Source organism: Leucoraja erinacea, chromosome 9 (genome assembly GCF_028641065.1).
Source record: "Leucoraja erinacea ecotype New England chromosome 9, Leri_hhj_1, whole genome shotgun sequence".
NCBI classification, from domain to species: Eukaryota; Metazoa; Chordata; class Chondrichthyes; order Rajiformes; family Rajidae; genus Leucoraja; species Leucoraja erinaceus.
Genome location: NC_073385.1, coordinates 31,670,542 through 31,687,020, shown reverse-complemented (window position 1 = coordinate 31,687,020; position 16,479 = coordinate 31,670,542). Strand labels below are relative to the sequence as shown.

General features: G+C 44.0%; 1 protein-coding gene across 1 annotated transcript; it reads right to left on the bottom strand.

The window, feature by feature from the left end:
- Positions 1 to 1,025: 1,025 nt before the first annotated feature.
- On the bottom strand, positions 1,026 to 16,113 carry dact1 (dishevelled-binding antagonist of beta-catenin 1). Its single transcript, XM_055640502.1, has 4 exons — positions 15,502 to 16,113; positions 13,482 to 13,614; positions 8,458 to 8,613; positions 1,026 to 4,437 (listed from the first exon to the last, which is right to left on the bottom strand). The coding sequence occupies exons 1-4, from the start codon at positions 15,811 to 15,813 to the stop codon at positions 2,537 to 2,539; spliced, it is 2,502 nt and encodes an 833-aa protein (XP_055496477.1). The 5' UTR covers positions 15,814 to 16,113; the 3' UTR covers positions 1,026 to 2,536.
- Positions 16,114 to 16,479: the final 366 nt, after the last annotated feature.

Sequence of the window (16,479 nt, the reverse complement as noted above, 5' to 3'; positions counted from 1 at the left end):
TTCCAGGGGCTGGAACGGGAGTACAGATATTTCAGAGTGTTACAGTGCTGGAGTAGATTAGAAAGGGTGAAACTGAAAAAAAAAATGTTTTAATTATAATTTAACCGTGGTGCAAGTCATCCAAAGAACAGAGTAGATGAATGGCCTTGCACTCATGAAAAAGAGGGAAGGCGATGCACATGTGCCTCAAATTGTATACGACAGTTACAAAGATGATAAATGCAGCATCAATCAGCTGAGGCAGGAACAGAATAGGATGGTGTTATACAGGGGAGCTTAAACAATGACAGGTGTGCCCCGGAACAAAACTCCAGATCAAATATCTTATTACTGCTCCTGTTCTTATTTGAAATATTACCAAGGGGAAAGATGAAGCCAGTGAATAAAACACCGTTAATTTATCTAGCACTATACAACATTTTCCAATGGTTTTATGGAAAATCTTTAGGTAGCAAAGCATTTAAATCAATCAACATTTCGTATGTTTAGAACTAAGATTGTGATGAAATGTGGCTTCCATTAAATTCACATTTATATTCCATTATCTGTGACAGTGACGATGGTGGTTCTCGCGGTGGAACGATTAGCAATGGTAGCCGGCCTGGCCAGGAGAAAACATTGGAGTTCTGAACAAGGGTCCATTCCTTCCACAAATGTTGCCTGACCCTTTGAGTTCCTCTGGCACTATGATTTGCTCAAAATTCCAGCATCTGCAATTCCTTGTGTGTCGTGAGTAAAATAAAAATTAGGCTTAATGTCCCCATTTTGCTTTATTCTCTATTGCTATTCCATTTCAGAGTGGACTGTAAATGTGAATCCAATGCTTTGTGTGTAATATTAGATGTGGTTAATGTAATAAATATTGTTAGCATTTGGTATGAAGCAAGTGGAATCAGAACACATGCATACAAATGTCCCGCTGATGAGAAGTACTTATTTCCCCAAATAGAGGATATATCCAGGATATATCCAGCGTGATTGACAGGACATCAGGGAACACAGAAACATGAACTTGAGATAGAAGACCAGTTATGATTTTATTCAAATGACAGAGCAGATTTGAGGGACCACATGGTTTTCTCCTCTCTGGTAAACAGTAGACAGGAGGCCCAGATCAATTTCAAGTACACCTTGAAACTATTTTACAAAAAGGAAAAGGAATTTATGAAACATTTCATGACCACAGGACATCCTGTGCAACATAAGCACTATAATATAGAAAATGTTACAACCAACTTGCTAGCAGGCAGTTCCCAAGGAATTAAGTGTCCAGATGAAGGATAAATGGTCAAAAGAGACCTAATGATCCTCTTCACTGGATCTTCTTCACATCCAGTTCAAGGGATAGAGAGAACCTGGCTTCAAAGTCTTACTGAAAATATAATACAAAGCTTCCCTTAAGCATTAGACTGGCTTATGCACTCTTACAGATTTCCATCACAAATACATCACCCTTACTTTTAAAACACAGTAACAAATAAAGATTCATATTTTAAACTGTCCATATGTTAACCCTTAAAAACATTTATTTGTTGTATTTTGATGAATACCAACTGCTCAAGTTTAGTTTGCGTTCATCAACTATTAACCCACAACTAGCTTCACAACAGGCAGAAACACGGTGATCAGAAATGGGAATCCAATTAATCCAGTCCATATACACATTGGATTGCTGAAGCTAATTTCCCCAAGGCCAACTTTCGCTATTGCACTCGATGACAGTCAGCCCAAACTAACCCAACTCCGCATTTGATGGTGCAAATATCAGAGGCATTCTAAAATGGGCAACTGAAACACAACTTCCAGAAAATAAGACGATTTTAAATAATTTGCCGAAAAGTTCAGGAATACAAGTTGAATGCAGCAAAACATTGGGGCACTCAATTCGAGCAAGAATGATTAACATCTGAGCTCAGGAATTTTGAGTATTCCAGGTTCCACATTAAGGAAGTAGATACTTCAATCCTGCATTATAATACGCTATAGTTCATTGATAGAACAAGATTAGACAAGATTACATGGGGGGAAAAAGTGCACACTTGGACAGTTAGATGCCCTATGTTTATTCTATGGCTTTTTCATAATTTTTTACTTATTGGTTAAATGAATCTTCGGAATACTGCATTGGTATTGGAGAGACCAGTTTTGATTATTCATATCCGACCTTCCTCTGTGCAACAACTATTGGTTCCTCAAACATTATTTACAGTTTCAGACTGAATTTATCAATTCAAACCTTTACTTGCTTTATGCAAAATGTAAAGGGGAAAAGTACAGTTAATTATAAAACAGTTTAAAGATTCAAGGTAAAACAATTTATTAAAGCATGAAACAATGTATTAATATACAGGTAGTATATACAATTAGCAGTGTACAATTTGGAGCTAATATTGAACAATAATATCATGCACAGAATACCGAGTTCAAAACGTACATGCTTATTTCTGACAACTGAATCTTTAAACTCCATAGAGTGTACAATTCAAAATAAGATCCTGTGTCATTTGGAGTTCTCAGCAACAAATTTCCACTTCTCTTATACAGTTGTCATTAATTTCAGTGAACCCGATCTGAATCGTAGGATCTTCTTCTTTAGATTGTGCGATGCTTTGATTTTGACAAAGGCCTTTGGTGGAGACTTCTTTAACTCAGCAGTCGATGGTTGTGCAGGTCGAGACTGGGTGAACTGTGGCCAGACCAGTGCACCACTTGCATCAGAGTCACTGGATGAAGTGGATTCTCCGGCGAAATCAACTTCACTCAAACTGGACTCGCTATCTCCAAAACAATTGGTGGTGTAGTTACTCTGCTCATCCTCACTGGTGTCCGCCACAGTGGAGTGGAACAAGGATTCGCACTCGGCTGAATATTCCGAATCACTTCCTTTCAGAGCAGGGAGGCCACCATTCTGTAAGTATGTACCAGGCAGCGGACAGGGCACTTCTTTCCTGTTGCGCCTTCTGAAGCGTTTTATTGCTTCTTCACGGGTCATCTCGGCAGTGGTCCTCCACTTTCGGTATTCAATTCTTTGTTTGTACCTGGGCTTGACCAGGACAGCTTCCCTTGCCTGCCCACTACACTTGGTGGATTTGGCCCCAGTCTGTCTACCCACAATATTGTTCTCAGATATGGTGTAGAAGGTCTTCTTCGCTCGGGACACAGGCCGCTTGGCATTCCGCTTCACGTGTTCAACGTCGTCAGAAAAATGGCACCTTCTTGGAGCGGCTTTAGGTTTTTGTTTTACGCTCTGAGCGTTTGATGGAAGAGGTGCTTCACAGTGGGGCCTGGGCTTCAACGTTGAACTCTTAAATTTGCTGACCTTTACATTTTTGGTGCCTTTACGGGATTTCATCGCTTGCTGCTGCTGCTGCTGCTGCTGCTGCTGCTGCTGTGCTGGAATGAAATGGGCATTCACCAACTGCCCAGTACCCTCCAAACTGTGCGCAGATGATGCTTCACTCCTGTCGTCTAGTGATGGTCTTTCTTCCACTGTGGAAGGAAAGGAAGCCAGCAGCAGTCTCGACGGTCTTTTGGGAAACGCCACTTTAGGAGGTTGCACACCATTCTCTTCATGCACTGTGACGTGCTGATGAGAATTATCTTTTGGGGTGCATGTGCCACACTCACCATTACCTTCTTGATAATCAAAAGTCACAGGGCATTTAGTGAGTCCATTGGTCAGCACGTTGGTCTTCTTCTGAGGCAAGCTACCACTCTGCACTTCATTAACGTTAGTCTGAACTGTTATTCGGTTACTTATCGCTTCTGTTTTAGATTCCTGCGTGTTATTTTGTTCTTGTTTCTTTTCACTGCCTGGAAGTTGCCTTTGTGGTGATGCCACACTGCATTCAGAGCCATTGGTTGCAAGGGAATGGGTATGAAGGTTTCTTGGCACTTTCAAATCAGTGTTAAGGGGCACCACTGATTGTTTCACACAGATACTACCTTGCCTCAAGATCCCCTTTAGAGGGTCTGTGTTGAGGCTAGTCCTTGGTTTATTGGGTCGAAGAGGCGGGATTTTCTTCTGAAGGAGGCCGAGTATATAATTATCCAGCTTTTTCATTGTAGAAGGGTGCACAACTGGACAAGAACTGACCTGGGGGGCTGGAACAGTGGGCTCAGTTTTTACAGATTCACTCTCCAGTGCCACTGGTGAAGTACTCACACCACCCGGAGGCTTCTCCCCTTCCTCTTTAACGTTCCCGGTTGCAGGATGGAAAAAGATTGGACTTTGTACAGCGACTGCATGCAGAGGGCTCGGGTACCGATAGACATCACCACCGTTTTTGGAAACCAAGTCACACTGATACTTGGGATGAATGTCGGCAACCACATCAAGTGAACTGGAATAGGGTGCAGAGAAGGAACGTCGAACAACACCGGCATATTGGCATTCAAGCAGCCCCTCTCCATAATCCCTCCAGCCAATGAAATCCTCTGCAAATAAGAAAACAGGAGTCAAACATCGCAATTAATTGACTTCAATGTCTCAGTCTTGCAGAAGGTAGAGCCATGCTCCCAGATCCCCTAGAAACACCAGACTCTCTCTTCCCTTATATTTGTACTTCAAGATGCTCCTCAAAATCCAGCTCCCAACATTTTTGGTCATCCATCCAAAGAAACAACTATTACATTTTCAATTAATACATGCAACATCCTGGGACTTTTACCATGTAAAAAAAGTATCTGTTGTTGACTTGCATGTCATTTGTTTTCACAATTTGTCACTGTGTTTTACAGTTAATAAATTAATGTTGCAGCATACATAATCGTAATCTATACATAACTAAAGCTCTGATCTTGTGATCTTCCGGTTTGAGCGTTTTTTTCTCTTTCCGCTATAACAATGCGCGATACCCGTTCTCCTGTGCTGCGAGTGCAACAAGTTTCGTTCCGATCGGTGGTACATTGTAAAAGTTAGCGAGGTTTAAAAATCGTAAAACCCGCACATGCGCAGAACAATCTCCTCTCCTGTCACTCCCCGGATCGGTCCGCCCCTTCCTGCGCCATTGTGTCTTTACTGGAGCTGAGGATGGGCCGGCGGAGGTCTCCAACCGGGCACAATTTTCAGAGGGACCGGAAGCGGCGCGGAGTCGTCACCAAACGTAAAGCGGTGAATCTGATCCCGGAGGAGAGCGTCCAGCTCCCGCTGCGAGTCCCAAAAGCACCGCCATCTCCACGCCCCACAGCTCCAGCCCCTTCCCCGCTGGTCCCCCTCGCTGGCAATTACCCCCTCCACCGTGACACCCCCCTCTCCCCCATGGCTCTTCCCCCGTCTTTTCTCCGAGCTCTTCCCCCCCACCACACCCCCACTCCCCCTGCTCACACGCTGGCGTAGCCATAGCTGCTGGTGCTTCCGGGCCGATCCAAGGCCTGGCTCTGAGGGCGCTGACGGCTGATGCATCCTTGATGCAAGAAGGGAGAGGAGCGGCAACCTCGAGATCCTGGGGAGGGAGAGTGGGGGAAGAGAGAGGATAGAGGGAGAGGAGGAGAGAGGGGATAGAGGGAGAGGAGGGGAGAGGAGTTATGGAGGGAGGGAGGGAGTGACTGAGGGTAGGGGAAAGGAGAGGTGAAGGAGAGATTGGGGGAGTATAGGAGGAGAGGGAAAAGAAGAGGGAGGAGGTGAGGAGGGAGAGTGGGGGAGGAGGCGGAATAGAGGGGGGGGGGGAGTAGAGGAATGGGGAGGTAGGGAGTGGGGAATAGAGGGAGAAGGGGCAGTGGGGGAGCTGTGGTGGGATAGGGCAGGTGAGGAGTTGGAATGTGGGGATTAGAGGGATAGGAGGGTAGGGATGGGAGAGGAGTTATGGAGGGAAGGAGGGAAGGGGAAAGGAGAGGGAGAGAGAGGCGAGGGAGGGATTGGGGAGGGATGGAGGAGAGGGGAGGAGGAAAGTGGATGGAAGAGGGTGGGCGGAGGAGAGAATGCTAGGGATGAAAGGAAATGAGCTGTGTCTGTGCAGTTGGGGGCTATGGGTGAGTGGTGGAATATTGTGTTGGGGGACCAAGCCTCCTGTGTGACAGGGACCCAACGGGTCCCACAGTCTAGTGTACAGTAAGCTTCTAGAAAAGTGTGATAGCAAAAGAGAATCAATTTTTCCCCCAAGTATTGTTGAGGAATAAGTGTTTGCCAAGACACTGGGGTTAACTTTTCTTCTTCAAGATCACATTTATAATCTATCTCAAAGGACATATAGACTTGTTTATGTCTTTGAGGACAGTGCCATAGTATATGTCAATACTTTGGCATAACTTCAGCACTAACTTTGAGTACAAGCCAAGCTCCTTGTCTACCTTTCCAAAATATGAGACTTGAAATACTCAGAATACCTTAGCATAGATGCATGAGATTTACTAATCTAGTCTAAATTGGAACACCTAGTGGTGGTCCAGATAGTCATAGCTAGCAATACAATAACGGAAACAATCTCGTCCGAGCTTGATCAACCAACTCAAGATCCACTCTATTACTACGTGGCAGTGAATGTGACAGCCACTCTTATGCCTTTGCATTGTAGCAGTCCCTGAATCACTGATTTGAAATGAAAGACTTTCATTGAAATTATAAGCACATATGCGTCCAAAAATATAACATCTGGAATGATCATTATATTTTGATACCACTCAGAAACAAAACCAAATTGTAAAGAGACACAAGGGACTGCAGATACTAGAATCTGGAGCCAAAGACAAAATGCTGGAAGAACTCTGTGGGTGAGGCAGCATCTGTGGATGGAACGGAAAATGTTTCGGGCCGGGACCCACTTCCAGATTATTTTTACGTCGGCTTGTACTCGCTAGAATTTAGAAGATTGAGGGGGGATCTTATAGAAACTTATAAAATTCTTAAGGGGTTGGACAGGCTAGATGCAGGAAGATTGTTCCCGATGTTGGGGAAGTCCAGGACAAGTGGTCACAGTTTAAGGATAAACGGGAAATCCTTTAGGACCGAGATGAGAAAAACATTTTTCACACAGAGAGTGGTGAATCTCTGGAACTCTCTGCCACAGAACGTAGTTGACGCCAGTTCATTGGCTATATTTAAGAGGTTGTTAGATGTGGCCCTTGTGGCTAAAGGGATCAGGGGGTATGGAGAGAAGGCAGGGATGGGATACTGAGTTGGATGAACAGCCATGATCATATTGAATGGCGGTGCAGACTCGAAGAGCCGAATGGCCTACTCCTGCACCTATTTTCTATGTTTCTATGTTTAAGAAGGGTCTCAACCAAAAACGTCATCTATCCTTTCCCTCCAAAGATTCTACCCGATGCACCGAGTTCTCCATCAGTTCTCCATCATTTTGAGTTTTGCACAAGGGCTTCTTTTAAAAATGTGCATCTACATCCACTATTGCAATGGTTCTAAAATTTAATTAGGAAGTTTTCAGGGAGCGATTTTAATTCTACATAATGTGGTGCACTCCAAATACATTTAGATAGATTATAAGCGAGACCAAATAGGTGTTCTTTCTGAACCCAAGGTGTTTCAGAGACAAAAATGATTTCCCCAGACCCAAGAATAATTATATAAATTAATTGCCTACCATTAACCAGCATTGAGAGGTTTAATCTTGGACAGAGACGTGCAATCAAAAGCCCAAGCCATTAAAGGTCCAATCAAAGATAGTCTTCAAAAGGGCAAGCTAGACAAAAATAACTTTCTTCTATGCCTCTCCAATATTCAGCTGCTGATATAAATCTCAAATATTTATTGGATATGGCGGCATCTATGTATTTTTCATTGCGAATAAGCATTTGGTTGATGGATTGTTGAAACAATTCTAAATTATTGTCACCATCCCGCCGCCATAACTGTATAAAATTATCAACTAAACAGTTAATTCAACCAAGTTTGCATTCACACACCCTCCTCTCATTGCAAAAAATAAGATCATAACATCATGTGATAAGAGCAGAATTGGAGCCCATTTCTGGCCCATTTGGGGCCCATCAAGAATCTATCTATCTCTGCCTTAAATATATATACTGACTTGGCCTCCACAGCCTTCTGTGGCAAAGATTAAACATAAACATAAACATTAATGTTGTTTAAAAATAAACATTAAAGAACGACAGATAATGAACTGGTCAACAGATAATGCAACAACAAGATCACCATGTTGGTAAGAAGATGTTCCATTATTTGACAGATCATAATCGACCGGCTGAACAAAGATGCCCATCTTCTTTGCTCGTCCAGCATTCAACTACTGAAATAAAACAAGTATTTATTTGACATGGTGGCATGTGTGAATTATTTTGTTGAACTCTCCATCGCATCACAAGATTAGTCAGAGGTTATGTGGAAATGGCAGGAGAATGGGGTTAGGTGGGAGAGATAGATCAGCCATGATTGAATGGTGGAGTAGACTTGATGGGGCCAAATGGCCTAATTCTACTCCTATCACTTCTGATTAACGACAATTTCTTTCAACCCTAATGTCCAGTTCACAGGCCGCTCACCTGTTGACTTGGGCCGCCCATCTGTGATGCTCAGCGATGCGTCCAGAGGGCCACAGAAGCAGGTGCTAGAGTGGCAACTGGATAAACACTCACTGAAAACGGAATTAGAGGAATTGGAGAGCGATCCGGAGGCTCCATCACTCAGTTCGTAAAACCCTGTTAAAGTAAAAAAGCAAGTTGAAATTTTCTAATTAGCAAGTTCATATAAATTTGTTATAACTTACTTGATTTTTACCTCTCAGGCACACAAATCTGTGTACATGACGCGGTATAGCTCAAGAGAACGCAATTTGAAAATTTTAGGTCTTCACATTTGATTTGGGTACTGCACTTCTTGAAAAGGAAGTTTAAGTCAAACTTTCTAAACATTTGATTCATTTGAAGCTGAAAGAACCTGGGCTCCATTTTGGGTGTAACTTTGAAATATTTGGATAATTTTCACTTAATAATAAAAAATAGATCACGAATAAAAATGTTCCTACAATGTTAAACAAATGGGCAAAGATTGTAATCAAAAAAGAGAGTGCTGGAGTAACTCAACGGGTCAGGCAGCATCTTTTGGAGAACATGGATAGGTGACATTTAAGATTGGGCCTCTTCTTCAGACTGATTGTAATAGAGGGAGGAAGAAAGCTGGAAGGGAGATGGGGCAAGACAGAGCAGAGCAAATAACAGGTGGGTGGAGGTGAGGGGGGGCTTTGCTAGGCAGATGGTTGGACAAAGGCCAGAGATGAAAAGACTGAAGGTGTGAGACAAAAGGATTGAAGAGTTGCAAACTGTGGAGCTAGTGTAAGGAATGTAGATGGAAGGGGAGAGAGAGATATATAGGTGTAAGGGCACAGGGGAAATAATGGTGGGAGGGGGGGGGCTTGAAGTTTCCTAACTTGGAGAATTCAATGTTCATACGTTTGGGTTGGAAGCTACCCAAGCGGAATATTAAGTGCTGTTCTTCCAGTTCGTGCAAACTGTAGGAACATCACCTCAGAATCAGCTTGGGTAGTTTACAGGTTAATACAAAACTCACCTCTACCACCTCCCCTGTGCCCCATCTGGACTCCCACCTATTGCTCCCCTCCCCCTCCCCTTCCACTTACATTCCTTCCTCTAGCTTCACAGTTCAAAACTCTTCAATCCTTTAATCTCACACCTTCGGTCGTTTCATCTCTGGCCTTTGTCCAACCATCTGTCTCTCAAAAACACCCCTCGTCTGTATCCACCTACACCCGCAAGGCTTTGTCCTGCCCCTCCTCTCTTCCAGCTTTCGTTCATCCCCCCCCCCCTCCCCCACCACAATCAGTCTGAAGAAGAGTCACAATGTGAAACATCACCTATTAATGTTCTCCAGAGATGCTTCCTGATCCTTTGAGTTACACTAGGACTGTATGTCTTTTTTGTAAACTCGCATCTGCAGTTCATTGTTTCTACAAATATTTTAATCTCCTGGTTTAAGACATCAGTAGCAAAATAACTTTATTGTAAAGTTGGAACTAAGGAAGCAGGGTTTAAAAGTTAGGGAAAGAGTGTAAATATGGGATGTTGTCAGCGCATGGAAAACCAAAGCACCTTTGAAGGTAATCTAGATAAATGCTGAAGCTGAGACAAGTAGAGGGCAATGGTGGAGACAGCAAGTTAATGAGTTTACTTTTGTATTGTTCTGGCTGAGCAACAGAATGGAAAAGATAAAACGAATGGATTATTTCTGTGCCACAACATCCACTTTACACAAACTGAGATTACAGCTAAATATGGCAAAACAGAAAGAACTGGAAAAAATAGATGTACTCATTTGTAAAAGGTCTTACCAATCAAGTGGCTTCAGAATAGCATTTAATGTGTATTCAAAAAATAACTTTTAAAATGCCTAGTTTCCACAAGGTAACCTCATATTACTTATTTTGCAGTATTTTATCATCCTTGAAGCTTTAACATCTAGGGCAATCCAAACACAAGTCAACAATACTTGAAATTATCTTTACCTGCTGAGTATTTGTGTATATTGGGACATTTTCTCAACCTTACCTAATTCTCTTTCCTGATGTAGAGGTCAATTGGTAGTGCCAACAGACCATGGGAACATTAAAACAAGAGCCAGTTTTTGTAAAGTTCTCAGTTGACATAAATAAATGTCCGCAAGGGACCATGATCAGGATTAGCAAGTCTGCTTGATACTCCAAACTTGCTATCACCAATAAGGCCTTGTTCACAATCAGTGAATGCACTGTGGGTAAATACAGTGTAATTTACCCAGGGTAGGGGAATCAAGCACTAGAGGACATGGTGAGAAAGGAAAGATTTAATAAGAACCTGAGGGACAACTTTTTCCACTCAGATAGTGATGGGCATATGGAACAAGCTGCCAAAAGAGATAATTGAAACAGGTACTATCACAGAATTTAAAAGACACATAGGCATCTGTATTGGATAGGAAAGGTTTAGAGCAATATGGGCCAAATGTGGGCACATGGAACTAGCTTAAATTGGGCATCTTGATTGGCATGGACAGTGGGCCCTGGGGCCTGTTTCTGTACTGCATGGTTCCATGACCAGCCTTGGTGAGTATTAGTTAATGAAACAGACCAAGGTTTAAATGCACCTTCCAGATGCATCGTTCTGGGTGGGTTACTAATACACAGGACAATACACTTATCTACTAAGCCAGGGGTGTCAAACTCATTTTAGCTCATGGGCCGGATTGGGCAAAATGCGACTTCATGTGGGCCAGATCAGTTGTGCACGCGCAAACGCACCCTTTCCATTAGTAAACCATTTTGCCTCAGTTTGCCTCTAATTTTTATTGAAGTGATTGAAGTGAGGGTGTGTGTGTGTGTGTGTGTGTGAGGTTGTGTGTGAGTGAGTGCGGTGAGGGTGTGTGACTCGGGTGTGTGAGGGTGTGTGTGAGAGTGTGTCAGTGTGTGTGAGAGTGTGTATCAGTGTGTGTGTGGGTGTGTGTGTCAGTGTGTGTTCAAGTGTTTGTGAGAGCGTGTGTGTGTGTATATGTGTGAGTGTGTGTATAAGTGTTTGTGAGAGCGTGTGTGTGTGAGGGTGTGTGTGTATATATGTGTGAGTGTGTGTACAAGTGTTTGTGAGAGTGTGTGTGAGGGTGTGTGTGTATATGTGTAAGGGTGTGTGTACAAGTGTGTGTGAGAGTGCGTGTGTGTGTGAGGGTGTGTGTGTGTATATGTGTGAGTGTGTGTACAAGTGTTTGTGAGAGTGTGTGTGTGTGAGGGTGTGTGTGAGAGTGTGTGTGTGTGAGGGTGTGTGTGAGAGTGTGTGTGTGTGAGGGTGTGTGTGAGAGTGTGTGTGTGTGTGAGGGTGTGTGTGTGTGTGTGTGTAAGAGTGTGTGTGAGAGTGTGTGTGTGTGTGTGAGTGTGTGTGTGTGTGAGAGTGTGTGTGTGTGTGTGTGAGAGAGTGTGTGTGTGAGAATGTGTCAGTGTGTGTACAAGTGTGTGTGTGAGTGTGTGTGTGTGTGTGTGTGTGGGTGTGTGTGTGTGTGTGTGTGAGGGTGTGTGTGTGTGTGTGTGTGTGTGTGTGTGTGTGTGTGAGTGTGTGTGTGAGTGTGTGTGTGTGTGAGTGTGTGTGTGAGGGTGTGTGTGAGTGTGTGCAAGTGTGTGTGTGAGTGTGTGTGAGTGTGTGTACAAGTGTGTGTGTGAGGGTGTGTGTGAGGGTGTGTGTGAGTGTGTGTACAAGTGTGAGAGGGTGTGCGTGAGAGTGTGTGTCAGTGAAGCAGCGACAACACCGGAGTGAGCGGAAACTCTGAAACTTGGCGACGTCTGGGAGCGTTTCCTTCTCCTCCACCCATCCACCCTCTCGTCACCCCACCCCCCCCCCCCCACGTCTTTTCCCTCCACCCCCAATCCCAGGAATGTGGACCCACCCAGGTGTTCTGTGTCCAGCTGGGGTCAGGGGCGGTGAGGGTCAGTAACCCGGGGGTTGGGCATCGGAGCGGAGCCTTAGCCCGAGATTCATCCTTGCGGCTCTGGAGGTGGCACCGACGCCTGCACTCACCCGGTCCGCTCCTCCAGGCCGGGGTTAAAACTCCATGGGGTGTGGACAGAGTGGCCGATGGACACAGAGCCACCGGAGGTAAGGATGGGAGGTGTGAGCGGTGCCTCTGGGGTCAGTGCTGGGACCATCACCGTGTTTCACTTATCACACCATCTGCATGGGAATTTTTAGTTTAGACTCTAAACTAAAATACTTTTTTATCACCCAAATGATCCCTCAGGCCGGATTAGACCCCTTCACGGGCTGGTAGTTTGAAACCCCTGTACTAAGCCATTGGGAAACCCAAAGCAGAACAGCTTTTTTGAAAAAGTAGAATACTCTACAAAACTAGAGGGATAATTCAAGGTAGTCTCCAAATCAGAAGGTCACTAGTTTATGATCCAGAACCTGACCACTTAATGTGGCATGGACGTACTGCAGTCTATCAGATAACGTTAATCAGAAATGGCTTTCACCTTCCTTGCTGCAATGTAATAGATTTTATAATAATATGAAGAGCAAAGAATTATCTTGGTATGCTGGGCATCCAATAAAACCCTCAACAGATTAAGTGGCTGCTGTTATCCTATTGCCTTTTGTGGGATGCCATTCTGCTACATTTGTCTATATAAAATCATAGACGTCATATTCTGATAATGTGAATGTTATTATTAATATTCTTGGAAAAATAACTGGCTGTCAGATGACAGTTCTATTATCTCGACAACAAACTGTTTAGCAAAAGTAACTGCACCCTGACAAGGGTGATATATAACTTATTAATATCATGTCTTGTGGCTTTGAAGTCCATATGCACAAAGGGAAAAAAAAGGGACAACACAACATTTCTCAGATTACTGCTGTGCTGAAATTGTCATTAAATTCCAGATCAGGGTTTTAAAACAACATGATCTAATGGATAAGGAAATAGATTTGAGAGCAGGAAGGGATATTTAGTGTTCCAAGGGTATGTAATGTTCCTACTGGTGTAAATCATCCTTTGATGTGCATATCCAGATGTCTACCACAAGCAGGCTGACCTGAACTGGGTCTGCTGTCCGTTTCTAGGTTGTCATGTGGACCTTTCTCTGCATCCAACTGAAGGTCACTGATCTGTCGATCCAGCTCCTGCAGCTGATTAATGAGGCCAGCATCTCTCCTCCTCAAGCAGTTCTGAAACGATAGAGCAGCGTATACGTTTTAATCAATTGAAGAAATAGGTGTCGTTCAGTTTTTTTACCACGTAATTCGGCGAATGCCCTTGTACTGACATTGCCGCAGTCACATCACCAAACACAGGTATGTGTTCCCCGCAAGACCAAAAGGCCAGCATTCCACGCCATTTCGACAGGAGTTATTTGTCAATTATTCCACTCCCTGCTTAAATCATATCTGCGGCATATTTTCTCTTGGAAATTCTAGAATACATGAACAAGTTGCTCGCATAATTGAAAGAAAAATCGTTAAATATCGCCGGTCCCACGAGAGAACCTTTGAATGCAGTTAGTTATTCCTGCAATATAACGGCGACCAGCTAAAATGAAAATACTCGTTACAGTTACTCGATTCAAACGTGAGAGATGGAATTGGTGAAAGGGGAACATTTTTCATTGTTGGCAGCGGGCCATCTTATGCACACAGGATTGTCGGAGTTAATGGCTAGCGATGATTGTTCCTGCATTTTAAACAGAACTTTATTCTGTAGATTCTCGTCATCAATGTGAGCTTTTATATTTTTTTATGTATGTTTTAAAACCCCCAAAATAAACCTCTCAGGGCCAATTTCCGCAATGAATTCGATCGTAGGTGACAAGAAGTTCAATGTCATTGATAAACCGGTGAATCATTACCAATTGACACAATGTCTGGGCGTTAGTCCCCGCTGATTGAATTAATCTCATTTTTAATAAGCGCTGACGTGACATTTTATCCCAAGGCCCGCCGAATTACCTATAATACACCTAGAAATACCGTTCCAAGACATTGCGGGTCCTTCCCCATCTTATATATTTATTTAATATTGAAATTTGGAGCTAAATGGCCCTGGCTAAGTAACGCCCAATAACATTCACATTCGGTCACGGTAATTTGGGGGCACAGGGTGTGTGATCAAATGTACAGTTTTGTCAAGCGACGGCCTGTTCCATTGTTCCAGCAACGACGCAGCCCCACTGCACAGAAAGAGACCAGCCCGCTCTAGCTCTCTCCCTCTCTCTCTGTCTGTGTCAGCTGATCAGTTAATATAAACAGAGGCTCCAGCATCCAGCTCTGCAGGAGAGCCGCGGACTGCTTGTAAAGTTAGTTATGTCTATTACAACCGACCAAAGGGCTTTAAACCCCACAGCTGGACCTCCTCCGAGGAAGAGATTAGTATTTTGCTGTTATTTCATTAGCAGGAAGTCGTTTTATTGCATTTTTTTTGGTAAAAAGTCATGACTCCTCTTATCGTTTCAAAAGACTAGTCGAACTCGTTGCAAATGCCCCATTGCATTTCTCATTTACTACCAGTTCCCTCTATAATACGGCTTCTGCAACAGAATAGTAAAATCCGACTGTTACTCTGTGCAAATGTAAACTGGTCCACTTAGTCCTGTGTGTGTATGTGTATGTATACGCACACATCTGCAATCCTAGAATCTGCAGTCAACGGGCCGAGGAAAAAAAGTTCCAACTAAACCCTTGACTTTTTTTTCTGCCTTTGCTTGTTCAGTGGGATTATGAAAATCAGCTGTACGTAAATCACCGATTAACACGGCACTAGGGTCACTCAAAGTAAATGCGGAAACCATTAAAAGAGTTATATACCGGCAAAATAAGTCGTTTTTTTGGAATGGGACAATGTCCTTCAGAACTGTGGATTCCGTTTGGCTACAATGGTCTTCCTAGTGCGATTTTACCAGCCACGTTGCAAAGTATGACGCTGAAGGAGCTAATGAACATATAGGATAATGTTGGGGCGATGTACAATTAATGTCACACATGTACCGCTGACACACTAAGAATAACACACAAATAATATTTCTTTACTGCGAAAAAAAAAGCTTCGTTTCAATGTCTCACCAATTGTTTCCTCAACATGAGGATGTTATCTTCTAATTGCTTTTCCTCAGGGGTCAAATATAGTTCCCCTTGAGAAGCCTTTCTTCTTTCGTCTTTCAGAGCTGCCGGCTTCTCCGAGGCTTTCAGTAATTCCATTGCACCCCGAACCAAGTACTCCTGCCTGTGTTTCAAGAAATCCAGCTCTCCCAGTCCTGCCAAGGTGGCTTCGAACCGGTCCCGGGTCCGACTGCGGTCGCTCTCAGCCTCTGCCGTTTCCCGGTTGCGGGACTCTCCCTCCAGCTTCATCGGATGCCGAGTCCCGTTAACAGGCATCGTGAAACGAGCGAGCGACCGTGTGTTGCAACAGCTCGGATTCAATTTTGCTCCCAACCCCCGGCGTCTTCCCCGCAGTGTTCTTTTGTTCCGTTGATGCCAGGGCTATTTTAAATCCACTGTTTTCCCCGGGATGAGGATCACAAACTACACTCTCCTCTCAATGTTGTCGAGGCGGCGGCAGCAGCAGCCCCGGCCGATGACAGCTCTCCCTCCTGACTCAAATACAGAGGCAGCCAAGCGCGTCTGTGCGTGAGTCCGCGCCCGCCTCTCCAATTCTCTCATCGAACTATGCTGAAGTGGAGCTGAGCGGCCACATCAAACAGCGCCGGGCCACCACCTTTGTTAAAGGGGCAGGTCCTATCCTCCGGGGGATCAAAATTAACTCAAAACACTTAAAAACAGAAGGTTGAGGAAATAGTTCCGCATCGTGTTTCTTTTAAGACGTTATCATTTCAAATCATAAACTGAAAATAATGCAGGGATGATTTACGAGAGTAAACACAAAATGCTGGAGTAATTCAGCGGGTCAGGCAGCATCTCTGGAGAGAATCAATGGGTGACGTTTCAGACTGATTTACGAGGGTGTTGCCGGGACTCTAGAGCCTGAGCTATAGGGAGAGGTTGGGCAGACTGGGACTATTCAATTGAGCGCCGGGAGGCTGA